This window comes from Notamacropus eugenii, chromosome 3, assembly GCF_028372415.1.
Source record: "Notamacropus eugenii isolate mMacEug1 chromosome 3, mMacEug1.pri_v2, whole genome shotgun sequence".
NCBI classification, from domain to species: Eukaryota; Metazoa; Chordata; class Mammalia; order Diprotodontia; family Macropodidae; genus Notamacropus; species Notamacropus eugenii.
Genome location: NC_092874.1, coordinates 5,295,753 through 5,323,095, shown reverse-complemented (window position 1 = coordinate 5,323,095; position 27,343 = coordinate 5,295,753). Strand labels below are relative to the sequence as shown.

Below are 27,343 nucleotides of genomic sequence, written 5' to 3'. Positions count from 1 at the left end.
GCTATAGAGGCCTCCACCACTGGAAGGCTTCAAGCAAAAAGCTTGTGGCCATTTGTTAGGGAAGGGATTCTTGGTCAGATCCAGGCTGGACTGACTGCACTCTGAGACTCCTTCCAACCCAACAACCTCTGATTCTGTGACGTTTTACAGAAGAAACTGAAAGACATCTTCAGTTTTCCCTTTATGCTCTGTTAACCCTTGTTGTACCCAACACATAACCTACAAACCCAAGGTCTATCTTCCCTCCTTAGTTGCTAAATGAAAGGAAATTCTTGGTAATGGCTACTTGCAATTAAGTCTAAATTGCTTATCTTTCTTTAAAGAAAAGTAAGTGTTGGGAGAAACCATAGTTCTTAATTTGCCATTATCCCAGTTTGCTGAATAATTACATCAGACATTAGTGTCTTACTAAAGGTAACGTTAATATCACACTTAACAGATCGGTGGTCAATGCTTTGTAATCCTTGGGTAGAGCTCAACTGGGGAGCCATTTGTAAATAATGATGCATAGGTATGGTGAGTGTATAGAGCACAGGACTTGGAGACAAGAGGACCTAGGTTCAATACTGGTTCATACACCCACTAGCTGTGTGATCCTAGGCAAATGGTGAGCAAAGACTCTCAGAAGAATACCTTTTGAGATTTCTACCATTCAGTTCCAAAAGGTAAAATCTGTGAGTCACTCAAGATCTTGATGTCTTTCTCTCTGTCTCTGCCTGTCTTTTATTTCATGTAGATTAGTATCATCAGCTTTTCAATGTATAATCTCAAAAGGGCAATTTTTTTCCTCTCCTTTTTCCTCCAGGATCCTGATAAGTCATGAGCACTTAATAATACCTGTTGATCAATTTCTTGAGGCACTGAATGGTGAAGTGACTTGCCTAGATTCCATATAAACAATATGTGTCAAAGAGAAGACTTGAGCAAGGCTTCACCTGCCTCTTAAATCTGCCCTCTCCCTGTTAGATGTTTCTCTTTTTGTATTCTCTAGTTTTCTCTCCACTAACTTCTAACCTCTAATATTCTGAGATCCCATGATAACCCAATACTCCCTTCCATGCCTGTAAGATAGCAGGACATGAGTCATTTTGTCCCTGTTTAGCAGATGAAAATGTTGAGGTACAGAGAATGTGTCACATTTCTGAGGCCCCTGGACCCAGGACCAGACTTCAGGATTCCCCACTCACTAAGCAGTGCATCTAATGCTGGCTGGAATTTCCTCCCCTGCTTTCTCATCATGGGTTAGCAATCCAAAATTGTCCTTTGGGCAATGCCAGCTGCCTCAATAAGCACAAGTAAAATAAGTATATGGAAAAATAGAAAAAGTGCTTAATTAGAACCCAGGGTCTAGGCCCTGTGCTACATGTAACTAATTAGTGGGATCACTGAACATCCTGTGGCATCTTGTCTATTAATATCAAGTTCTGCACTTAGGTCCGGAAAGTCAATTGTACAGCACAGGGCAGGGGAGCTATGGCTAAGCAACAGTTGGTGTGAAAAAAACTGGGCATCTTGGTGGCTTCCAAGCTCACTCTAACTCAACCATGCAATACTGTAGTCCAGAAATCTCATGTGACCTTAAGTTGAATTAAGAGATGTGTCTGATTATCCTGGCCAAATACATCAGGAGGATTGTGTTTAATTCCTGAGATACCATTTTAGAAAGGAAAAGAACCACATGAGATCATATAGAAGACAGAGACATGGAAAGTGAGAAGACTAGAGATCATGCTGTACAGACGGCATCAGAAGAAACTGAGGGTGTTTATCCTGAAGAAACAAGGACCTAGGGGAGACAAGATCTTTGTACTCAAATGCACAAAGGAACAGTTGGGGGAATACGGATAATGTTGGTTCTGCTTAACTCCGGAGTAAAGAACTAGGAGCAATGGGTAAAGCAGGAAGAAGGAAAGGTGTAGGCATGCTGAAGGACACACTTTGGAATAATTAGTACTGTCCAAATGGGGAAAACCACACCAATGGAGTGCTCCCCACCACAGGACCTCCATGAGGAAAGGCTTCTGTGTGATCACTTGGCCGGTTGTAGAAACAATTCTTGTTCCTGGTGCTTATGGTACTGGGGGCTTCTCAGTTTGCTTCCATTGTTGAGGTTCTATAATTCAGTTCAACAACCATCTATTAAGTACCTACTGTGTACAGAGGCTTATGCTATTTTAGAAACACCATAATCCTTGCCTCCATTAAGCTAACCATCTGAGAGGTAAGTGACAGGCAGCATGGTGCATAAAAGAGTGATGTCCTCTTTACCACAAAGCCCTGTATTCAAGACTTGCCTCTCACATATTCTGGCCCTGTGACCTTAATCAAATCACTTAATCTTTCAGTACTCTGCCCATCTACTTTGGCAGAGGGACTTTCTTCACCTAGAAGGTCTCTGGAACAGTGAAATCATGACTTGTGACCCTCTTCCTAGAAGGGAAATGAAAATTGAATCCTCTATCCTTGGGATTCTTTGTCCACCACTCAACCTTCCTCCAAGTTCTTTCATTGCCTGTCCAATTCTGGACTCAGTGAGCCAATATAGTTCTATGCTATGTTTATGTCCAAAACAATGTGTATTATATTAAATACCTACGTATATAAACACCAATTTTATTCTGAAATACTCCATTCTTAAACACTTAAATTCCACTGAATTAGTTATCATCAAAATGCATGTATATAAATAAAGTATGCATAATTATATAGCTCCTCTAAAGGAACTATAATGAGCTTTCATGATTAACAAACTATTAAATCAATAATGGGGATGACTGTTAATATTGATGACCAACTGATTAATATTAATGATCTTTTAAGCATTTAATATTCAGTAATTCCTCTAACAGGATATTAATAGTAAGATGTGCCTGAATATATGGTTATTCATTGATGTTAAAATTAATATACTGTGATTCATCACATTAATAATGACTATTATTAATAGCACAGAATGTATAGCATATTCAATTATAAGTTATTTTCTTAGTTAATTGACATTCTCACAAAACAACAGCTAGACAGATATTTACAAAAATATCAGTGACACTGATTTTTCTTATTTTCCTTTCCCCTGACCCTTCAGTACAAATAGAGTTGAGAACATCAAATTATGTAAACAGGAGGAGACAGAGAGAGAGAGAGAGAGGAGAGAGAGATACATGTTTCTCTAAGATATGTGGATACTTACTTCTGCTCTTCTACTTTTAATATTGATTGGATACGATCTCCAACAATTGAAGGAGACTTGTATTAAAAAGGAAAAAACATTGCCTCTGCCTGAAAATTCTAATTATTTTGCCCATATTTTCACCACCACCAAGCATGGCAGACTTGAACTTGAAACCCACGTTTTCAGGCCCCATTTCCAGAGTCCTTATTGTCCCAACCATTCTGGGTGCTGTCTATCCTCAATTTATAACTTGCAATCATCCTCTTTCCACAGTCAAATTGGTATTTAAACAGGGGAATTTAATCTCTGTTTCTCATTCATTTTCTTATGCTTCAGCCCCTTCCATGTAATGATGTCATCCCATAAATGAAATCTCTTCACTTCAGAGCAATTTCCAGCCTGGCAGATCTCCCGAAGCTTGGGTTGGTAGGAGCGCTGAGCTTAAGCAGCAGTCTGCATGTCACCATGCTCCCATTACTTTGAGCAAACATTTTAGCGGCACTCTCCAGAAGTGTTAATGGCTTTCCTTCTTCCTTTTGATCAGCTTTTGTCCAAATATGTTGATTTTTTTCCCCTTTCCAGCTTTTTCTTTGTTCTTCACTGAACTTTTTGAAGCATTTCAGAACTAGATAGAACAGTAAACTGAATGATCTATTTTCTTCAATCAGTTTCATGTGTCTTTCCGAGTTGAATGTTGTAGATGGAATATGATCCTGCTACATCCACTAGGCTACTCCAGCTTTCCTGACCGTGTGTCCATTCTTCAGTGTGATGAGAGTTCATTAAGCGCCTACTTTATACCAACAGTACACTAAGTGCTTGGTATCTGGGAAATGTAGTAGTGGGAATAAATGAATCCCTGCCCTCCAAGCCCTTGCAGTCTACTAAAGGGAAACAACACATACAGAGATAAATAGATTTTAAGAGATGTGAGAAGTAAGAAAAAATCATTTCAAGAGGAAAAGAGCACAAAAGAGAGAGACAAAGAAAGTCCACATGCAGAAGGTGACACGAGCTATGCATTCAAGGAAACAAGGAATTTTATGAAGTGGAGGTAGGAAGAGAGCATTAGCAGGCATGAGGAGCAGCCTATGCAAAGGCACTGAGGTGGGAGATGGACAAATGTATGCGAGGAACAACCAGCAGGCTATTTTATAGAACTGATCCCCAAGTATCCCTGGTCACAGAATAGACCCCCAAGAATCCTTCCAAATGCTTGATCTGGTTCTTGCTCAGACATTTCATCCTGAAAGAATCATCTCCCACTGGACACATTCACACAAGGTTAATATGAGCTGACAGCATGACATGGGAGCCCCAAAACCAGGCAGCCATAGGCTTCTTTAGAAGAGGTACAGAAATCTCATATTCTCTTCCTTGGCCACACCTTGTAGGGAGAATTGGGTTCAGTTCTAGGGCCACAAATGAGGAAGGACATTCATGAGCTGGAGACATCCTGGATGGGGAGGGAGAGACTTAGAGACTAGAACCTCCAAAGGTCACTTGAAGCAATTGGGGATGTTGGACCTTGAGAAGAAAAGATGTGAGAGCTACATCCTCTTATTGGCAGGGCCATAACCTGGGAGAGGTATCAGGCTCCATCTGTTTAGCCCCACAGTCCCTGTGAGAAGCGTGTGTCTAAGTTGTGGGGAGGCAGATTAGACTTCATCTAAAACGGTCTTCTAGACACTCAAAGCTATCCCACAGTGGAACTGGCTGCCTATGGAGGTAGTGAGTGTTTCCCATCCTGGAAGACTTTAAGAGAAGGCCAGATTGTGGGGTGGCATAGAAGGGATCTTTATTTAGTGTTCTCCTGAATTTTTCTGAGACCCTGTGGTGTTTTGTGTTTCTTTGGTCCTCCATGGCCATGCAGCAACACAAAAAGAAGACAAGCACCTGGCCTTGGGTATGACAGTATCAAGAAGGAGTGGATCTTGGAGTCATTTCAAAGAAGGTATCGATAGGACCTGCAGGCAAACTGGTGAAAGAGAGGATGATGAGAATGGAGAGGAGAAAAAAGGAGACAGAATAGAAAGAATCAGACTTTTGGATCAAAGATGGGTTCAAATTTTGTCACTAATACTCTCTACTTGGATGCCTTTGGCAAGTTACATCAATTCCTTGGGCCTCAGTTTCCTTATCTGTAAAATCAGGGCATAGGACTAAATGGCCAGACTCTGAGGCCCAATTCAATGCTAAAACTGGAATGTTATGACTAGCTCAGAAGACAAGCATAATTTCAGGAAGAGTAATGAAGTGGGCAGGAAAAAGAAAGCTGGCCCACTCTGATCCAACATTCATTGTCTGTATACATATTGTGTGCTGGCACACAGGATCTGAAGAACAAATGAAAACTGTGAGTTGTGTTCTGGACACACTGAGCTTGACACGCTGGCAGGACAGCTACAGGAATGTGACCTGCTGACTTTTGGAAATCTGGCCTTTGGGTGCAACTGGTAGGGTAGAGTGGGAGCCATAGACTTGCGAGCAAGTCCTCCACATGGTGGCCACCATTGAACCAGCAGGATAGAGACATTCTGTGGCAGGGGAACAGAGAAAACAACAGTGGGCCAAAGAGTGAATATGGTGGTCACGACTCAAATTCATGGTCAAGAAGAAAACTGTCCAGCCTTGAGCATAGCCACTAAGTGTGCCTTAATCTGTCCGTGTCATTTAGCTTCTGTGATTGTTTCCTAAAGTTTTAGGTGCCTTTGACCTTTGTTGACTTCATCTTTTGTCGCTGTTGCTCTGGTCACTGGATTGTGTTGAGACTTGCACTTTCCATAGCAAAGGCTGCTTGCTGTGTTATTGCCTACTTCACGATTCTCCGATGCCTTGAGGTCCTTCTGCTCCCTCCTCACCCCCAGCTTTAGAACTTTGAAAAAGATTCTGAGTACTAACAGAAGTCTATTGGGAGGCAAGGTGGCACAGTGGATAGAGACCTAATTTTATAGTCAGGAAGACCTGGACTTAAGTCCTGCCTTTGACACATACTGGCTGCATGACTCTAGACATGTCATCCAAGCTCTCAGCATCCCTGAGCAGTGAATCAACCCTCTTATTTTATATATGAAGAACTTGAGTTTAGAGAGGTTATATGCTTTGCCCAAATTTATAGTTTAGATGTGGAAGAGCAGGGATTTGAACTCTGGTCTAGAACTAAGCCACCCTGTTAGACAGCATGAAGTTGTTTTTCACCCCTTCTCATCCTCAGGCTACCTCTGTTTCTCTGGTGAGGGAATTCCTTGGGGAATTGTGCAACTAAATGTCACTGCCATCTTCACCTCATTGGGGCATGCAGGGGTTGGGTGCTACTTTCCTGCATCGATAATGGCTCAATCATCTGGGCACAGTCCTCCTTCAAAGACCATGGCTGCCTATTGCAGTTCATCCTACTGGCAAGGATGGGGTTAGGGTCCCAGGCTGCACTCAAACCAGGGCTATTGACCAGTGCTGAAGCCCTCAGCAATCATCAGAAGCACATGATCCTTGCAGCTGTCAGGTGGCAAGGCTTGGCAAGTCCTTCTGGCAGCTTCTCAAAAGATTTTTGGATCTCAATATGTGTTTATATATTGGGGAGGGGGTGAGGGCTATCTTTGGGAAGGAATTTATTTATGGATGCATGTAAATCCACAAGCATGTCAGGCAATAACTTGCTGATACCACAGAAGCGAACTGAGAAGTAGCTCTGGGCTCAGGGAATTCAAAGATTCTTGGTTCTCCATGATTGGAGTAGCAAGTGAGAGTCATTAAAGGAATGAGTCTCTTAAAGTGTGAAAGAAGGTGAATTTCACCAGGAAGAAGGCCTGCAGTCAAGGATAAGGGGGAAACTGGAGCCATGTATGTCTCCTTAGAGCTGCACAAGTTGAGAGTGCTTTCGCATTATTCAGTTTTATAGCTGGAGGAACCGTGGGAGAACATCTGATCTAGTATCTTCATTTGACAATTAAGGAAAGTGAAGCCTAAAGAAAGGAAGCCATGTTTGCCAAGGTCACACAGGCAGTCGGTGGTACAACCAGGGATAAAACCTAGGTGGCCTGACTCCCCATTCAGCATCTCAACTATATCCCACTATGGCTAATGTGAGCCTCTTTACAGGCTCATTTGGAGGAACTCATCCTAGTGCAATTTCTAAGGCTGTAGAGCCACAAGACCTGAGTTCAAATCCCACCTCCGTCACTTGCTACCTGTGTGACCTTAGGCAAGTCTGGTCCCTTCTCTAAGCTTCAGGTTCCTCCTACAAAAGATAAGTGAGTTAGACTCAATGATTGCTAAGGTCCCTCCTGGCTCTGTATCTAAGAGCCCCTACGCTAGAGATGCCCTGGAATCTGTGTGTGTGTGTGTGTGTGTCTGTGTGTGTGTGTCTCTGTGTGTGTGTGTCTCTGTGTGTGTGTGTCTGTGTGTGTGTCTGTGTCTGTGTCTGTGTGTCTGTGTCTGTGTGTCTGTCTGTGTGTGTGTGTGTGTCTCTGTGTGTGTGTCTCTGTGTGTGTGTGTCTGTGTGTGTGTGTCTCTGTGTGTGTGTGTCTGTGTGTGTGTCTGTGTCTGTGTGTGCGTGTGTGTGTCTGTGTGTGTGTGTCTGTGTCTGTGTGTCTGTCTGTGTGTGTGTGTGTGTCTCTGTGTGTGTGTCTCTGTGTGTGTGTGTCTGTGTGTGTGTGTCTCTGTGTGTGTGTGTCAGTGTGTGTGTCTGTGTCTGTGTGTGCGTGTGTGTGTCTGTGTGTGTGTCTGTGTCTGTGTGTCTGTCTGTGTGTGTGTGTGTGTGTGTCTGTGTCTGTGTGTGTGTGTGTGTGTGTGTCTGTGTGTGTGTCTGTGTCTGTGTGTGTGTGTGTGTCTGTGTGTGTGTGTCTCTGTGTGTGTGTGTCTGTGTGTGTGTCTGTGTCTGTGTGTGCGTGTGTGTGTCTGTGTGTGTGTGTCTGTGTCTGTGTGTCTGTCTGTGTGTGTGTGTGTCTCTGTGTGTGTGTCTCTGTGTGTGTGTGTCTGTGTGTGTGTGTCTGTGTGTGTGTGTGTCTGTGTGTGTGTCTGTGTCTGTGTGTGCGTGTGTGTGTCTGTGTGTGTGTCTGTGTCTGTGTGTCTGTCTGTGTGTGTGTGTGTGTGTGTGTGAGATTTTAAGCTGAAAAGACTTTTTTTTAATTCACCTTTAATTTTCATGTAAGGTTGTCCAAACTTGTAATTTCTTTTTTGTTAAAGGGGACACACCATTACTATTCCCTTAACAGAGTTACCAGGACTCCCTCCCATTGGCAAACACAGCCATGTCAATGAGATCATGGCTCCATCAAACAAAATATTAGCCAAAATCACACTTCAAAGCTTTACATCTTTCTCCGAAAGAAGAGATAGAACTCAGAAGTTCCCACTTGAAGAGCTATGATGAAGACACCAACCATGTCTCCTCTTGTATTGTCTGGGATTTCTCTATCGTAAAATGTTGGAGGTTAAAGGAACAATTGAGATCATCTACCCCAGGACCCATCCTCATCATGCATTTGAGGGGTTCTCCTCATACCTGGGACAGAGCTACAGGGATCCAGCCTCCACCCTCTTCAGCTACCTGCTTGCCTGGGGATCAACAGATTCTGCCTGCTTACTGACCAGGATCTGAATGTCATCTTCATCCGTGGAACAGAGCAGAACCACCAGTCCCACTGTACATTTCATGAATAGTGTGTTTTTTATCCTTGAGGAAAGAGTGATCCTCCAAAAACCTTTGGAGCAGATTTTAGATGTGGAATCAAATCTGGTTTACGGAAGATATCAATTCAGCTGCTGACTGGAGAATGCTGCAAAAAGGGGGGAGAATGTGGGGAATAGGGAGTCCATTTAGAAACTATTGAAATAATCCAGGCAAGAGATGATGAGGGCCTAAACCAGCTCAAAGGCTAGGTGATGAATGTGAGTGATATTTTGGAGCCAGAATGACCAAGATTTTACAAGTCACTGGCTCTGGGAGTTGAGAGAGAGGAAGGAAGCCATACTCAAAGGTTCCAACTTGGGTGTCATCGATAGCAATGGAGAAGTTTGGAGGAAGGCTGGGTTTTGGAGGAAATATAATCAGTTCTAACTGGGGCATGTAGAGTGTGAAATGCCTTTGGGACACTCAGGTAGAGTTTCTAATATTTAAACAGTATCCAGTAGACAGACATTTTAAAGAGTCTGGATAGATGGAGATAAATATAAATTCTTAAAACGTGTAAATATATATATATGACATATATATACACATATATACACATGTGTATATACATACATACACATACACATATATACACAAGCATACATGTATGTATATGCAAATGTAGACTTTATTGTCTTTGTGTTCTATTAGATGCTTCCAAGGTCCCTTCCATCTGAAATTACTGGGCTCTTCTGATCAGTAGGACCAGTGCTCCAAGTTAAATTTCTAGCTGTGTTTTGAATGATGGATGAGACGTGAGGAGGGAAGCACTCATTTTTCCTCACTCAAGCCCATGCATTTGTTATGTGCCCAGCTGGAAGGAAGTCAGCAGCCATGAAAGAATACAAAGACCTAGCCCACAAATTACTAATAACTTTCTATAGCACTTACAGACTAACAACTTTCTAGAATGCTTTGAGGTAGGTACTACTGGAGTGATAGCACTTATTTTACAGATGCTTGACAAAAGCTTAAGCTCAGAGAGTAGAAAAGTGACTTGTTTGTAACAACCCAGCCAGTAAGTATTTGAGGAGAGATTCAAGCAGAGATCTCAATTCCAAATCCAGCACTCATTCGAGCACACTGCCCACCTCTCACATGGTCATGGCCATGACTTTGACCTCAGCAGGGTTTGAGGTCTGTTTTTAGCCAGATAATTCAAGCCAAAGTTTATAAAGCATATAGTAAATTATTAACTAATTAAGTTCTGAAATTGTAGGGAAACAAGATGTATAAATGGAAACACAAGTAACAGTTTCACAGCCCAGTTTAGAGAGGAAGAGTTTTATGGATAGAAGTCACACAACTTAGGGCATGTATACGGCTGATGGCAAACCAAGTACAAATAGGAATTGAAGAATCTATCATTCTGCCTCTACTTTGTCTAGACTCTTGGAATCACTCCATCTTTCTTAATATCATAAACCTGCAGATCAGCGATCATAACTTATCTTTATAGCTAGTTTTGTGCCTCTCTCACCATTAATAATCAATGATGTCTTAGCTGAAATAGATTTTAGGCCCTGTGGAGGAAGAATTTTTTTTAAATTCAATTTTGTTTTTTCAATTATAAAATATTTATTTTTTCCTCCCACACTCTCCCACTGGAGAAAAAAAAGAATATCTTATAATAAATATACATAGTCAAGCAAAATGGATTCCCATTGGCCATGTCCAGAATTCTGCTTATTATCCATTCCTTCTCTGTTAAGAGATGTGTAGCATGTTTTATCATTGGTCCTCTCCAATCATTTTTAATACCAGGTATTTATAGAGCACTTACCATGAAGTCATTTGCACAGGGTTACACAGCTAGTAAGGCTGAATTTGAACACAGGTCTTGCTGATATCAGGTCCAGTACTCTAGCCCCTAGACCACCTCGTTTCCTGGTTCTTCTTATTTCACTCTTCACCAATTGACACAGGTCTCTCCACATTTCTCTGAAATGATCTCTTGCATCACTTCATGTATCATGATCTTATTCAATTACATTCATGTACCTTATTTTGTTCAATCATTCTCCAATTAGTGGGCGCTGCCTTAGTTTTCAGTTCTTCACCTCTACAAAAATAATCATTGTAAATCTTAATGTAAATGAATCATTTTCCTCTTTATTTGATCTCTTTGATATACTTAGAGACCTTTGTTTTTAAAGATTCCTATTCCTAAGTCTGCAGTCTCAAGTAAATGATTCTAAGGGCTAACACCCACATGTCTAAAAGAGGAGGGCCCTGGGATCAAACATAAATAATAACCAAAACCTGAGTGGCCTCTCTTCTTCTGTGTGTGGTGAGCTTAGTCAAGTGGAAGACCATAGCCATGGCCACCAGCTTCCCTGATCAGCCAAGCCTTGTCCATGGACACCATTGGTCCCAGAGAGCAGGAGAGAACATATTAACCATGGACCATCAGCATCACTATGTTTGTCAGGGTCTAGCTTAGCATCATCACAGGTATTACCCTCATAAGCTATGACTGACCACAGAGACTGGGATTACTCTCAGAGTGAGGCAGGGGATGATATTGATCCATAGCAGTGGGATAAGTGTTTGAATTCAAGATCCACGTCTCCAGTAAGATCAGTAAGAGAGATGGAGAAAGTCCAGGACTCTGCTGAGACTGCTTTAGAGAGGAAGCAGTTTTACCTTTTGATACTTCACTCAGTGATGTCTGATAAAGTCTACTAGTCAATGAAAATTCATTAAATCCCCACTACTGCCAGGCATTGAATCAGGCATGGAGGTTACATTGATGAAAGTGAAACCCTCCTTTCCCTGACACAGCTTACATTCGGCAAGCACATAAGTGCACATAAGGTAGTTTTGGGGGCTGGAAGCAGGAGAGGGGATCAGGAAAGGCCTCATGAGGAAGATAGGATTGAATATGAGCCTTAAATCCTAGGTCCATTCAAATTGAGAATCTAGTCCCTGAGAATAGAAGAAAGCAGTACAATTCCATCACCATTGAGAATGTACTAAAATTTGTTCAAGGCAAAATTGTGCTAAATACTGAGGATGCAAAGACAGAAATAAGATGGGTCCTGGCCTGAAGGAGCTTACATTTTGCTGGATGTGGGATGGAGGAATAGAACCTATAACTAAATAATTATAACACAAGATAGAGCATCATGGAAAGCTCCATCTGTATGCTAGGTTCTTTACTAGGATCTGTTGATGCAAAGGCAAAAGATACCCTATTTTCAGTTAAGTTATATTTTGGGGAAGAAAAGTGTGGAGATAGAAATAAAACAACCTAAATCTAAAGTAAATTCACGATAACGTAGGCAGTATAGGTACTGGGGGAAAGATTTCAGCTCAGAGATGTCTCTTAAGCTGAACTCTGAAGGAAGTTATGGATTCAAAGAAGCAGAGATGAAGAGGAAGAGCATTCCAGGCCATAGGGACATATTATTCCTAAGTACAGAGATGGTGGAGGTGATGTGAGTGAGGAGTAACATGAGTCAGTTTGGCTGAACTTGAAAGGCAGTGTAATGAGTAAGAAATCTTGGGACATGGGCTGAAATCACGTAGTGGAGAGCTCTACGTGCCTCTCTAGCTTTTTGAACAGGGAGTGATATATTTTAGGAAAATCACATTACGAGCTCTGTGGAGGATGGGCTACAAAGGGAAGAGATGAGAAATAGGGAGGCTAGATAAGAAGTTATGGAAATAATTCTGGAAAGAGGAAATGACATCTTGCACCAGACTTCAGCTGTGAGTGGAGAAAAGGAATAAATGTGAAAAAAGGTGGAGGTAGAGATAACAAGACTTGTTCACCTGGTTGGATAGGTGGGGCAAAGAAAACTAAAGGGTCATAAGATGGCTCTGAATGATTGGACAATTCAAAAAATAGTGGTATTACCAACAGAAACAGGGGAATGGGGAAAAGGTTGGCTTTGGGGAGAAAAATCATTCTGTTTTGGGCATTTTGAATCTAAGATACCAGTTGGAAATGGCCAAGAGGAAGTTAATGAAATAGTACTGGATCTCAGGAGACAGACTGCATCAGGATATATGGATCTGGGAGTCATTTCACACAGATAATTGAGTCTATAATCACTGGTCAGACAACTGATGGAGTATATAAAAAAGAAAATGGCCCTCAGACAGACACATAGGGTACACCCATTGTTAGGGAGTGGAACACATTGTTCTTGCAAAAAAGATTAAGAGACAAAATCCATAGAAGGAGATGCAAGAGAGAGCAGTATCACCAAAACCGAGAGAGGGAAAAATATCCAGGAGGGGAAAGTGGTCAACAGTATGAAAGCCTAGAACAGGTCTAGAAGCGTAAGGACTGAGTAAAGGTCATGGGACCTGACAACTACAAGACTGGTTACTTTGGACAGAACAATTTCAGTTGAATAGTGGTGTTAGAAGGCAGACTTCAAAGGGTTTAAAGAGGAGAGAAGGTGGAGAACATGAATAACCACAGCTTTTTCCATGAGTGTAGCTATAAAAAGGAGGAGACAGAGAGGACAACACCTTGAGGTGATGATAGTGAGAGGGTGTGTGTGTGTGTGTGTGTGTGTGTGTGTGTGTGTGTGTGTGTGTGTGTGTGTGTGTGTGTGTGTGTGTAAGCTAAAGATAAGAAATAGAATGGAAACTATTGAGGAGGCAATTTCCCAAGGTTATATGATAAAGGTTCAAGTAGAGAACTTTGTGAGAAAGGCTGTCTCTTCAAAAGAGACTGAAGAGAGAATGGGAGATGATAGGGAGGGGAAAGAAGTAAGCTTTTATATGGTGCCTGGTATGTGCTGGGCATGCTGCTAAATGTTTTGTCCAAATATTATCTCATCTGATACACATAACAACCCTACATAATAGGTACTATCACTTTTTCCAATTTACAGTTGAGGAAACTAAGGCAAAAAAAAAAAAGTTAATCTACTTGCCCAGAATCACACAACTAGTAAATGTCTAAGATTGGATTTGAATTCAGGTCTTCTTGACTTCAGTCCCAGAACCCTACTACTTAGACTGCCAACTGCCTCTTGATGCCAATAAGCTTTGGAAAACATTCTATATACAATGGTTCTCCCTCCTTAGTTCCATCTCATCTTACTTTTGGGGAGTGTCTTGTTTCCCATTTCCTGTTAGTGAGTCCTATCTAGAATGAATAAGATCCCAGGAAAGTTTGAATCTTTGTGTGGTTACCTTTACCATGAATGTTAAGCACTTGCCCCATCTTTGAAACTGCCACCAATTTTTTGAGTTATCTCCCAAGGAAGGCCAAATCCTTGATAATGAATGTGGCCATCCACATTGCTTTGTGGGTTTTCATCACTCTTCCCTCATGTTCTCTTACAGCCTTTGCCAACAAGACAAGCTGCCTGTCACCTTCCAGTCCTGCGTGCTCACCAAGGAGTGCCAGGTGTCAGAGTGGTCTGAATGGAGCCCATGCTCCAAGACCTGTTATGATACATCCTCCCCTAAAGGGAATCGTATCCGCACACGAACCATCAAGCAGTTTCCCATTGGTAGTGACCAAGACTGCCCTGCCCTGGAGGAGATTGAGCCTTGTCTGACCCAAGGAGATGGAGTCGCACCCTGTGCTACGTAAGTAAATGGCCTGCATTTGTAGGGTCTATTCCAACCAGCAGAGGAAAAATGATCACTTCCAAAAATCTGGCACTCTCTAAGGACCTCTTATTTTACCAGTTAGCCTCCTGGAGGGGGAAATGGATGGATATTTGTTCCTAATGACAGAAACCCCATCCTGCATGCCCATTTGGTGCCAAAGGTTGCTTTGGGGAATGGGCAACAATGATAACAGTCCTAGCATCTGACACTTCCCCCACAACTTCCTCCTGAGGGAAGTAGTGGTGATATTGTGAGTCCTGTGGCACAGGAGGAGAAACTGATGTGCAGAAAGAGCAGCCAAGTGGCCCAGGAGCATCACACAAATGAGGAGCGCAGCCAGCCCCCTGCCCTAGGTCTCTCCTGGCTTATTATCTAGGTTTCTTTCCACTGCACCCTGCTTTCAAGACAGAAGTAGCCAAGACACCCTTCTGTTTCCAGATCTGGCAATAACTAGGTGTGGGCAGTAGCTCCTTCTCAGTGGTTCTAGGGATCCAGAATGTTCTAGTCTCAGCCCTGCAATGAACAGTAACAGCAGCTGGTGTTCATGTTGGGCTTGAGCTTTACACACACCATCTCCTTTGGTCCTCCCAAAGAACCCGTAAGGCCCATAACTTCACAGATAGAAGAAAGCTGGCTCAGGGAAGTTACGCAGCTGCTCCATCATCACAGCTAATCAGTATCAGAGGCAGGATTTGAATCAAGGTGCTCCTGCCTCCCAGTCAAACACTCTTTCCGTCTTACTGGTACCATCGCCTTAGTTCGTGGGTGACCTGGGCTGTCACCTCGCTTCTCTGGTCCTAGGCCTCCTCATGGACAAAATCAGCAGGTAGATTGGAGGCATTCTCTGGCCCCTCTGAGCTTTCACTTTCTCTGATCTATGGAAGTAGTTTTAAGATGAATGATTCTGTTCTATCTATCCTGGAGCATTTATTAAGCACCAACTCTGCCAACACTGGAGAAACAAAGACAAAAGTGGGGAAATATCTGGTTTCAAGGAGTTTGTATTCTAAGAAAAGAGACCGTGCGCATATAGATATATTCCAAATAGATACAAGGCAGTTGGGTCAGGGGGGCTGGCTGGAGTAGGGGGACGCTTGTGGTTGAGGACTTCTGCAGCAGCTCAGAAGCTACCTGTCAGATACTAGCACTGACAGCATCTTAATTGTTGACTTAGACTTTGGAAAAGCAGTACAGACATTGGTGAGGTGAGGGACTCTCTGAAAGACAAACCCAGATCGTTCCTGGTTAGGAGCAGGGTGAGGTGAGTGCAGGGGTTGATCAGGGGAAGCCCAGCTCCCAGAGGCAGCTACCTCAGAGCTGGAAGGAGGAGCCCTGCCCAGCTGTGCTGTTACCATTGTCATGCATGTCCTAGATTCCAGCTGTTGTGCCAATATTGGGCCATGGATGACAGAATGAACTGGGACCAGTACTGGGACATAGTAACATAACATGCCAAATGATCCATTCCCTTCAGGTACTGAAAGGTTCAGACCCCCTGGAGGTTTAGATGGAAATTGTTAATAACAACCTGTCCTCTTGGACTGATTGGTAATTTTCGTCTGTCTTATTAACTCAGGACATGTAAAGCTAAGGGAAGGGGGAGTGGGAGATTCTCATCTCTGGGAACCCTGGAGTCCATAATCAAGGATGTTTTCCTGGCACTCTAGTGCCAGGTAGTGATTGCTGTTCTCCACATTGACCAGGTTTCATTCTTGTTCATTTTTAACTGAGATTTGTTTATGTTTTTACCTTGTTATTTTGACCAGCACCTTCCCAAGCTGATGCCCTAGCCCATTGTTCTCCATAGACTGTGTCACTAGCTTCCTAGAGCTGAGGTGGGAGGTAGATAGCATACCTAAGAACCCTTGCAACCTTCTGACCTCACAGAACCAAGATATGGAACTTAAGCCATTCTCATTTCAACCTTGAACCTGATCTAAAAGGCCCATTATGCTACATGAGCCATTTTTGTACACTGTAATATCATTTTTCCTGGAGGAGGAGAAATATCACAACTTCCCATCTCCAGCTACATCAATGATGCTCCCTGGGGAGCTCATGAAAGCTTATGTTTAGGGAGGGCTGATAACATGACTTTCCCATCACAAGCTCAGTTGCAGGGTCCCTTGCTTATCAAATCCTAATTCAAACCCTGTGGCCCCTCCACCTTCACCAGCCCCCAGTAATAATGCCTGTGCGCTACTAAAAAGTCAACTTGCTCTTGGCGAAATTCCCTGTTTTTAAGTTGTCACAATTCCCCCCCCCCCCCCCATTATAACTTTCTCCAATAGGGAGGAGACATTTCTAGGACTGTCATAAAATGAATAATGAAGGTCTGCTCTTCTGCCTTCAATGGTTACCATTTTTTTTTTCCCTTTGACCATCTCCTCTGCATGTTTGCTTAAAAATCAATATCAAGAAGGTGTAAGCCTGGGGTTAGCTTCATCGAATCTATATTTCATGTTTTCTCATGCAACTGTCCTATTTTTCTAGCCACCAAGTATTGATATGTGAGCTTTACTGATTGGCATTAACCCTTGCTATTGTAGACCTGAAAATGGAGAGGAGAGGGAGAAGAAAAGATTATTTGACATTCAAGTGCCCATTCAAGTGTGTGTTATCTAAGTAAGGTTCAGCTGGGATTGGAAAACATTTGACTAAATCTTCCTACCAAACAAGAAGGTAGTGCCAGGGACACCTGCTGACACTTCCTCTTGCTATTTGTTTTGATTTAGGTATGGCTGGAGAACTACGGAGTGGACTGAGTGTCGAGTTGATCCATTACTCAGTCAACAAGACAAAAGACGAGGGAATCAGACTGCCCTATGTGGAGGAGGGATCCAAACACGAGAGGTCTACTGTGTGCAAGTCAATGAGAACCTCCTCTCTTATTTGAACACACTCAAGGAAAAAGAAGGTAAATCCCATGTCCCCCAACCCTCTTTTATCATGGACCTTTTCATTCAATCTTCCTGCACCACCATAACCACACCACTTGGAGTGGCAGGAGTGTTCTTGATATGTCCTGTTTGACCATTCTCGCCACAACACAGTGAATATTGTTTATGCTTTTGAGAAAGAAGTAGGTTCCCTCAGACCTAGGTATTCAGTCAAAACACACTCACAAGTCTTTTATAACGTTTTCTAATGGAAATACTTTCGTGTCTTTATTACAAGCTGTTGGGTTAAATTTAAGTAAAATTCCCTCAAGTGTGCTGAATGCAATGCATTGACATATATACCTATAACATAAAGAGATCTTTGAGTCCCTCCAAGGTAATTTGGTGCTCTCACAGGCTGCACCAGCAGAACCAGTGCTCTCCCAGGTCCTAGCACCCTCAAAATGTCCCAAGTGCAAGCTGTCAACCAATTATATGTCTATCCCTTGGGGACCAGCTTGTCTAAGCTTGGGAGGGCCATCACCAAGTGGGAGTCAAGAAAGGCATTTCCTAGCAACAGTAACTCACAAAAACCATCATATAAATTATAGGTGGGCATGGTCCAGGTTGGTGAAGGGATGACCGACAATGATGAAAGAGAATTAGTCAATTAACAAGCATTTCTAAAGTATGTACTGTATTCCATATGCTATGCTAAGTGTTGGATAAGCAAATATAGAAGTCAGATGATGCTTGCCCCTTAAGTTTAGTCTGGAGAGACATTATATGTGTGTATAGAGAGAGGGAGGGAGGGGTATGACAGACAGAAGGAGAGAGGGAGGAAGAAAGGGAGGGAGGGAAGGAGGGAGGGAGGGAGGGAGGGAGAGGGGTGGAGGGAGGGAGGGAGAAGGAGGGAGGGAGAGAGAGAGAAAGAGAGAGAGAGAGAGGGAGAGAGAGAGAAAGAATCCCTAATCTGTACAAAACAAATACAAGTAATTCTTGCGGAAGCAAAGCAGACATGAGTAGCTGGGAGAAACAGACAGGGTTTCCTTTAGGATATGGTGCTTGAGCTAAACTTTGGAGAAGATTGGGCATCCCAAGAGAAAGAGGTGAGGAAAGAGTGAATTTCAGGCATAGAGGAGATCCACTGCAAAGGCGCAGAGATAGGAAATGTAATACCCTGCATGAGGAACAATCGAAAATCAGTTTGACTGGACTATAGTCACATGATAAGGCTGAAAACGTAGGTTGGGGGCAACTTAAGTCCTTGACATGTTGAAATAGGTAAAGATATAAGATATATTATAAATGTGACCTTTTCTTTTTCCTTCCAAGAGATGCCCTTAGATGATTTCTAAGCCTGTAGTTTCTCATGTGACTGAAGAAGAGTCTGCATCAGTTATATTTTTCCTTCCTCAGTCCTTCAGCAGAGGCATGTCCTTCTCCTCTTCTTGTATCTTGTATTCAGCCACTTACATGCACATTATCGCCTCTGTTGGAATGAACATTTCTTGAAGGCAGGAGCTATTTTTGTCCCTTGTTTGTCTCCCTAGCACTTAGCACTCTGCCTCACACAAAGTAGGTGCTTAACAAATGCTAGTGGGCTGATTGAGTTGGCTAGTCCCTCTGCTGAGATCCACAATAACCTTTATACCAAGAGTTCTTAAGAACTCTATCCTGGACCCCTCTGTCTGGTGAAGCCAGTGGTCCCCTTCTGAAAATTGTGACTTTAAATTCATAACATAAGACACATAAGATTATAAAGGAGGCCAATGATATTGAAATATAGTTCTGAAAATAATTTTAAAAAAACAAGTTATGGATTCCAGGTTAAGATCCCCAGTAGAGTATCCAGTATTCATAAACTTCCATTGCCTAAGATGACCACCATCCCTTGGCAGCCAAACTTCTTGTGAGTAATATCTCTCCAAACTTTGCTGAGCTGGTCCTTTGATAAAGGATTCATAGTCTTCCCTTGACCTGAACCCAAAGGCTTTTCACATGGTAGGTCCTGTCACATCTTACACACTAAACTAACCAGGCTCACCTCCAAGTCATATTATAGAATCAGAGAGCTACTTGGATGGCTGTTTAGTTATATGAAGGAAGAAGTCTCAAGTGAAATTATATATACTTTTAAAGTCAAGTATAAGCCCTAGAATATAATTATTGAAAAAATAAAATTCATTATCTATATCTTGAGGGGCATGACCAACTGTCTCTTTCCATTAGTCAATAAAACTCAAGTCCAAAATCTGACCACCTAATGCAATGAGAGTTGAGTGCCTACTGTTTACAAGGCATTGTGTTCGGTATTGACAACTCAATAATGCAAAGGACAAATCTCGATCTCATTTTTATGATCACACTGTCCAAACAGACATTCCAGAGGCAGTCGTCCCACTTGAAAAATCTCTGTGGCTCTGAGAAGCCTGGAGGAGTAGATATAAACCTTGACTTCCTTGGCCTTACCGTGCCAAGAAAGCCAGACAATGAGCATGGATGGAAGTAACTCCATCTAGAAGCACGTGAGCAGGAGTCTTAAAGAATATCTGTGGTATGAGTCAACTCCGAGATCATAGGAGCAGCAAATGGGATTATAAATCTTCCCAGGTCTCCTGTATGCTGAAGCACTTATAGTTTCTTCACTTCCCCAGAAGCCAGGCTCCTCTTACTCTTGAACAATTCTCAGAGGAGGTCTCAAAGTCAGTCACAAAAGCCCCTTAGTTGCCTCTACATTGGAGGACCTGGGGATTTGGAGCTTCATATTTGGGTTCAGAGATGCTGAACTGCACTTGCCAAAGGCTATGGAGAAAACAGTGAATTAGATAGGAAGATTACTGGGATGAAAGCACCCATTGCCTCCCCATTTCTGACTCTGATGTAAGGGCACAGTCAGCTGAGAGAATGGGATATAAAGCAGTTGTCAAAAATAGCCATGCAATCCCACAAGTAGCCCCCTACCTAAGCTGAGGGTGAATGAAACTCACTGTATGGAATCATCTGAATGGATAGGCATTGATGGTCCTTGCGGGTCACCATTTGGCCTTTGCTTTCCTGTTCATGCTGAGAACAGTTTCTTTTGTGAAAAAAAGAAGATGAACAGAGAAGAATCTCTTTGGAAAAGTTGCTATAGCCCCCATAGAGAAAGATGAGAACTCTCCAACCTGTTATTGCCTCAGTCTCAACCAGTTGGTCCATGTTCCAGACATACTTTTTCAGGTCGCTAGAATCAAACATCTGGGTGCAGCCTTATTATGTTGGAGAGACCCTGCCTACTTCATACAACACAAGGAAATCCCAAACCCTTTACTAAAATAACAGCAACATTTTGTAGTTGACAAAAGACATTTCTTCTCACAGAATCACCCTGTGAGTCCACATTATTCTACTTTATTGTTGTTTAAGGGAATTTCTAGTATGGAAATTAACTTACAGTCATGAAGAGTTAGTTGGCATACTGAGCAGCTAAGTGACTTGCCTAGTGTCACACATCCAGTATGTGTCACAGGCAGGGCTGGAACCCAGGTATTCTTCACACAAAGAATGACCATCTAGCCACATGGCTATGTCATCTCCCATATTAATGTATATTCATTTCATATCCATGCATTTTTATTTCTTACCACAAAACTCAATAACACATAGGCTTTCTAAATGCATGAGAAACACTCTTAACTCTCCCTTTGGCATTGGGATTGCCCATAGTCACAAAAATTGTGACATTCTCTATGTACCCCCTCCTTTGTCCCTTTGGTAAATCTACCTCTCCAGGATCTCCTAAGTTTGGTCCTTGGTGGTATTCAGTTTCCATGACACAATGTATCAAGTATGTCTTCACACTTGGTTGCAAGGCCTTCAGGAAGTCCTATCAAGGATAGACCTTCCATTCTCTTTTCCATTTTACTCACTTTCTAAGACCACCTAAAGACGAACTTAGAACCTGATGTATTTGGCGCAATTTTATGAGTTGAAAAATTACTAAGTACACATATTGATGTCATGTCATTATTGCAAAGCTGTAGTTGGGACCCATCTGACAAGCTTTATGAAGAAGTTTTTGAGATAAGGTTAACTCTATCCCGAGGGCAGCATTGGTCAACCAAACTTCTGTTGACGATTTTTATGGTCAGCCCAACATTGGGCATTTTTGCCAAATGACTTTCTTAAGAAAGTTCCTGAAGGCTTTGGAAGTTTTTACCTGGAATCACACTAAATTAAATACCTTCCCTTCAGAGAAGGTGCGAGAGAGAAAAAACTGTGTGCATGCTGCTGCTAAAATATATGTTGTGTTAAAATAAATGCCAGCATAAATGTCCAGAGGTGGTACAAAAGTCAGATAAAATGAATATTTACGCTGATACGTGATAAGACTTACTTGTGGAAATTTGTGTCCTTTCAATGAAAACATCAAGACTGTTTCTAAGTAACAATAGATAGCACTTATAATGCAATAAGCTTTGCAAAATCCTTTACATGCATTATGTCATTTGATCCTTACAACCACCCTGCAGGACAGATGCTATTATTAGCCCCATTTCACAGACAAAGGAACTAAAACCAAGATGGGTCATTTAGCTAACTAGTAAGTGCCTCATATCCAATGCTCTAACCACCAGCTGCCCAGTTACTAAAACTGATACATACTTCGCAAGAACATTTGCTGCTTTCTGAATGCTTTTGGTGATTTAGAAAAGAAAAATCTAACAATGCTTATGCTTGTACAAATTCCATTTAGAATTTCTCAGCAGGAAATGGCATGTCCATGCACATGGCATATCCCTGATCTCCAGATCCCCAGGGAACCTGCACCTCCAGGTTAGCAGAAGTAGAGAGAAAGCACAGAAGATGGCAGGACAGGAATTCCTCAAGTGAAAATAAATCCAAGTCCTTTTAAAGTCAAAAGTGACAGCTTTATCCATTAGAACAGAAACTCCTCCAGGGCAGGAACTGACTTGGTCAGCTCGATTTCTATTCTCAGTGCTTAGGGAAGGAAATGCCCTGGCATGTAGTAAGGGCTGAACAAATTATTGTGGACTGATGGACCAATTCTAGTGGCAATTTCAAAGTGAGACAATCCTAATTTGGAGGGAAGCAGTTAGATGAGGGCCCCACAGACAGCCCTTTTAAGTAACCTTGTTTTTTTTAGTCGTTATTTTTAAGGGATTTGCATAATCTAATGGTGTTTACTGGGCTGCGTGGTGCAGCGTACAGAGTGCCTGGCCTGGAATCAGAAAGATTCATCTTTCTGAGTTCAAATCTGGCCTCAAATACTTACTAGCTGTGCGACCCTGTGCAAGTCACTTAACCCTGCTTGCCTCAGTTTCCTCATCTATAAAATGAGCTGGAGAAGGAAATGGCAAACCACTCCAGTATCTTTGCCAGGAAAACCGCACTAGGGGTCATAAAGAGTCAGATATGACTAAAATGATTGAATAACAACAACAAAAAATGTTTACTACTGAGGAGTCAGACTGCAGCAGGGATGCCGTCATGTCTGGCTTTTACTTATGAGTCAGCAGTTTCCAAAAACCAAGCCTTTAGTCAACCGATTGTACATTCAAGAAAAGGTGTTTAAGCTGCCTTTACGTCACAAGTGGGTGATCATCTGCGCCATAGTGCAGCACACAGCCAAGCCCCTTCCAGCCCAGATCACACCTACGAAATGGATGTCTTGTGCATACAGGGGGCTGCATCATCTCTCCTCCCACCCCACCCCTGCAGACTTTCCCAGCCCAGACACGGGCCACGCCCCTCCTGGTGCATGTCTAAAGCAGTCAGTCAGCCAGGGATACTGCGCTTTTGGCGCCCCAGCTGGGTCTGCAGGGGCACTGTCCCGGATGTTTGCTATTCTGCCTGAGTCACTAAGCCTCAGCAGAAGCGTACTGAAGCGCCGGATGCAGGCAGCAGCAGCGCTAGCAGCAGGAAGATGGCTCCCACTGCAGCTGGTGTCGCATCTCCTTCTGCTGCCAGTACCCTGGCAGCCTTTCCAGTCCAGCTTCAGGTGAGCAAACGGGAGACCCTTCTGCTATAGAATTTAAGGCTGGCCTCTCGTCTCTGCAGAGGAGCTAGCCAGGACCATGGACAGCTCCCAGCTCTGCCTGATGCGTACCAGGGGCCCAGCAGACAGCATATAAGCAAGCCACCATGGGCCTCAGCTTAGCAGAATGTCTCAGGGAAAGGTGGAGCTCTGAGCTGGGTCCCCACAGCTGATGAAAATGTAACTTGGTTTGATTTGCATGAGTAGGAGAAGGCTCTTCTGAAAGCTCTGGATGGAGGAAAGACAAAGCCTAGTTACTGCTGCTCAAGTGCAGATATCCCTATGATAGAGACAGAAAAGGGCTCTCTGTGTATTTAAAGAATGCCCCAAAGGCAGAGACTGAGCAAAAGAGCCTTACTGCTTCTGTGCAGACTGAGGAAGAGGCCTCCGCAGGAGGCATTTCCTACATCCCACTCACAGCAAGGATGAGGGGTCTAGGACAAGAGAAATGGAGGGTCTATGACTGTCTGCAGAGAGCCAGGGGCTGCTGCAGCTGCTGTTGCTTTCCCCGATCTTCAGAAGGCAGGAGGGCATCAGTTAGTCATTGTCCACACCGCAGTCTTTTCTGTCTATGCATCTCTTGCTATCCCTTTTCCCCAAGCTGCTTTGCACACGCATCTTTGCTTATGCTGCTATTTCCCTGTTATTTCAGAAAGTCAGTCTCAGAGCCCGTCGAAGGCTAGTGCTGCACCCCTCCTATCCATCACTTTTGAAATCACAGGTAGGTGGGGCTATTCTGCTTGACATTTCAATCTGAGGACGGGAGGGTGGGGCAGGGCAGGGAGAGACCTGCAGAGGCCCAGAGCTCATTTCCCTGCCTCAAGGCTTAAACCATTTTGGAAAGACACTGGTACGTGTACTTTTTCTCTCTCTGGGAAGTCGCCTCATCTATCCCATTAAATGGCACAAAGCCTTGGTAGGTTATTGGCAATGGAGAATTTTATTCATAAAATGTAAACCATCAGAAGAAACAAAAACTTTAAAGGGAGTAACATACTGAAAAATTAAAAAACTTGTGAGCAGAAGAGATATTCTAAACAAGGTACCATGTGTGTATTTTGCTTCCTTACTTGAGGAACTCTAAGTACCTCTGTTCAACAAACACTTAATAAATTCCTGCTTTTTGAAACGCAACTATGCTAGATGCTAGGCTTGGGAATCGTAAGTGAATAAAGTCTCATGTTTGCCTTCAAGGAGTTTATAACCTAACATGTGGGATAGGGAGAGTCAATGAGACCCACGCAAAAATAACTATGATGCAAGTTAGAGTATGAAAACTGAAGTGTTGTGCAGTTTGTGAAGAAGCCATTAAGGAAGACTTCCTGGAAAATGTGTCATCTGATCTGATTCTTGAAGGAGGGGCAGGATTGGTGTGCACAGAAGTTTGTGCCTGAAGGATAAAGGGAATAATTAAGTAGTATAAGCAAAGAGAGGGAAGCAAGAGAGGACATGGTGGGATAAAGGAGAGCTAAGTATTCCAGTGTGGCTGGAATGTAGGAAGCATGAAAGGAAGTCATGCAAAGTCAGGCTATTAAAAATAGTCCAGAGTTTTGTGTAGCTGGCCAAGATAGGTGGTCCTGTTTACTTATGCAGGTGAAGAGGGGCAGGAAAGGAAAGATGATCATGCAGTCTAGGCATCTGGTTTTCCCCAGAACCCAGGTATCCAGCTCTGGTCTTAAAGGTGTACAGGTGATCAAGAGTTAGAAAGAACCCTTTACAGTTGGAAGGACCTTTGAGGGAGGTTCTGTAGTTCATACATGCACCTCACTTTATAGATGAGGAAACTGGGGGCACAAGGGGTGCAATGACCTGCCCAGGCGGCTACAGGTAGTAAGATGCAAAGTCAGGATTTTAACTCAGCTCTTATGACTTCATTTCTAGTTTTCTTTCTCTGTGCCACATTGCTGCCTAATAAATATGGCACAAGTTAAGTCATTTCAGTCACTGTATGACAGAAACTTCCACTGGAATTCTGATGGCTCTGGGTCAGAACAAAAGATTAATACCCAGAAACGGGGATGTTCTATACAGCACCATCTGCGCTTAGGTTTTATATATGATTTCCATCGAGAACTTAGTAGAGAAATATAGCAGTGACCCTCTGGGGGATATCTAGTCTGTGATTAGAGGACCATGGATCTCGAAGGTCATCTGAATCCTAACATCTAGAGACAAAGTCAGAACCCAGCAGCCTCTAGGACTCTAGATGTTCAAGTCTGTCCTGAACTATGAATATGCATAGCTGTCTATGGGAATCCTGCTGGTAGGGAACTCCTGAGGAGGTTGAGGACTCATTACCATTGTCAGAGTACAGCTAACCAGGTATAATCAGTGAGTACAGCTCTACAAATTGAGAGCTGGAACATACACATTAAAGCAAATGAAGACCTGCAAATAACCCCCAACATGACACCTTCCTAGGAGCAGGTGCTGCACAGTGGCTTTGCTCACTACCCTTAGGGCAGAATGGAAAGAGACTTCCTGTATTGATTTTAAAAATGACTTTTTGTTCTTTGTAGTTTAACCCCTCACCTCATTTTAGGAACCTCAGTTTGGGTGAACAAATTCATATTATCCCATGGGATAATGGGAAGAACACTGGGTTTTCTGGTCCACATTTGAGGACCCAGATTCAAATCCTATCTCTCCCACTTACTAGCTATGTGACCTTGGGCATGTCTTTTTATCTCTCTGGCCTCTGTTACCCTATTTGTAAAATGATGAGGTAGGACTAGGTGACTTCTTGGGTATCAAGTTCCTTTCACAAAAAGGACCTGCCCAGGGTCACATAGCTAGTAAAGTGAAAAGCCTAGCTACTAAATCTGTGACCTTTGTCCTTTCCGTCTGAACAACTGAATATATATAATTCCTAAACTGGAATATGAAATGATGACTGAGTGGGTTATATACATGAATGGGAGACAACAGGCAGGGATGTTTCTTGGTTCCACCAAGTCCCTGATGTTCTCTGAACATCCCTCCCTCTTTCTTCAGAAAACACACATTTTCTTCATGCCAAATCCCAGTGCAGTGATCACATGAGAGACAGTTCCTTCCCCATAGTCACAAAGCTTGGTTTCTCTTCCTCCATCTTCTCCATATGATATTTTTACAAGTCAGTTAAGCTCTCTGTACCTCTGTGCATTTATTTGTAAGATGCCCTTCTTGTCCCTCAGGCAGGCTTTGAGAAAAATGAATTAATCCATGAGCAAATGTGAGATTCAAGGATGCTGAGTTAAACTCCTCATGATCTGGGTCACTTGACTGAGACAGTGAGCCAATGATACTTATAAGGGGGAGGTGTCAAGTCCCTGCAGAGGTGAAAACCCCTCTTTCACTGTGAATCATAGGATACATCCCCAACCTGGACAGATACCTCTCAAATATGGGTTGTTTATCTAAAGGAGGACCAGGCCAGTTGGTAAGCCATGAGGGGTTACACAACTTGGCCCTTTGGCCAATATGTACACAAATCCTTTCTGTAACATCTTTGACATATGATCTCATAGGCTTTATTTAAACATCACTGGTGACAGAGAACTCACTACCTTATGACTTGTATCCCATGTTTGTATAGTTCTAGTTTAGAAAGTGAGTTCTTTCTTATGTTGTACTGAAATCTATTTCTCTTTACCTTCCATCTGATGTGTCCACATTCTGCCACCTGGAGCTGTACCTCATCCCCTGACAGACTTAACACATATGAAAATATGGCAGTCATGTGCCTTTGGACAAGTGTGTTTTATGCTTAAAATATCCATTTTGTTGAAGGGATCCTCATATTACCTAGGTTTGAGTCCCTTGGCCATCTGAGTCACCTCCTTTGACTACAAAGTCTTGTCAAAATCTTTATAAAAGATGCTGCCCAGAGCTGATCTCAGAATACTAGTGGAGGTCTGAAGGGGGTAGTGGGCAGAGGGCAGCAGGAAGCTGGTCATACACCTCCCTCCTTCTAGGTTCTCTACACACTTCAGTATTTCAAAGGGCTATGATTTGTT

The 27,343-nt window shown here is 42.8% G+C and overlaps 1 protein-coding gene across 1 annotated transcript in view; it reads left to right on the top strand.

Moving 5' to 3' along the window:
• The window catches only part of THSD7A (thrombospondin type 1 domain containing 7A), a 357,822-nt gene that overhangs the window by 174,348 nt on the left and 156,131 nt on the right, over nt 1-27,343 (top strand). Inside the window, exons 3-4 of the mRNA XM_072650795.1 lie at nt 14,154-14,402; nt 17,162-17,343. Of these exons, the coding sequence (XP_072506896.1) occupies nt 14,154-14,402; nt 17,162-17,343 (431 nt within the window). The remainder of the gene's footprint in view (nt 1-14,153; nt 14,403-17,161; nt 17,344-27,343) is intronic.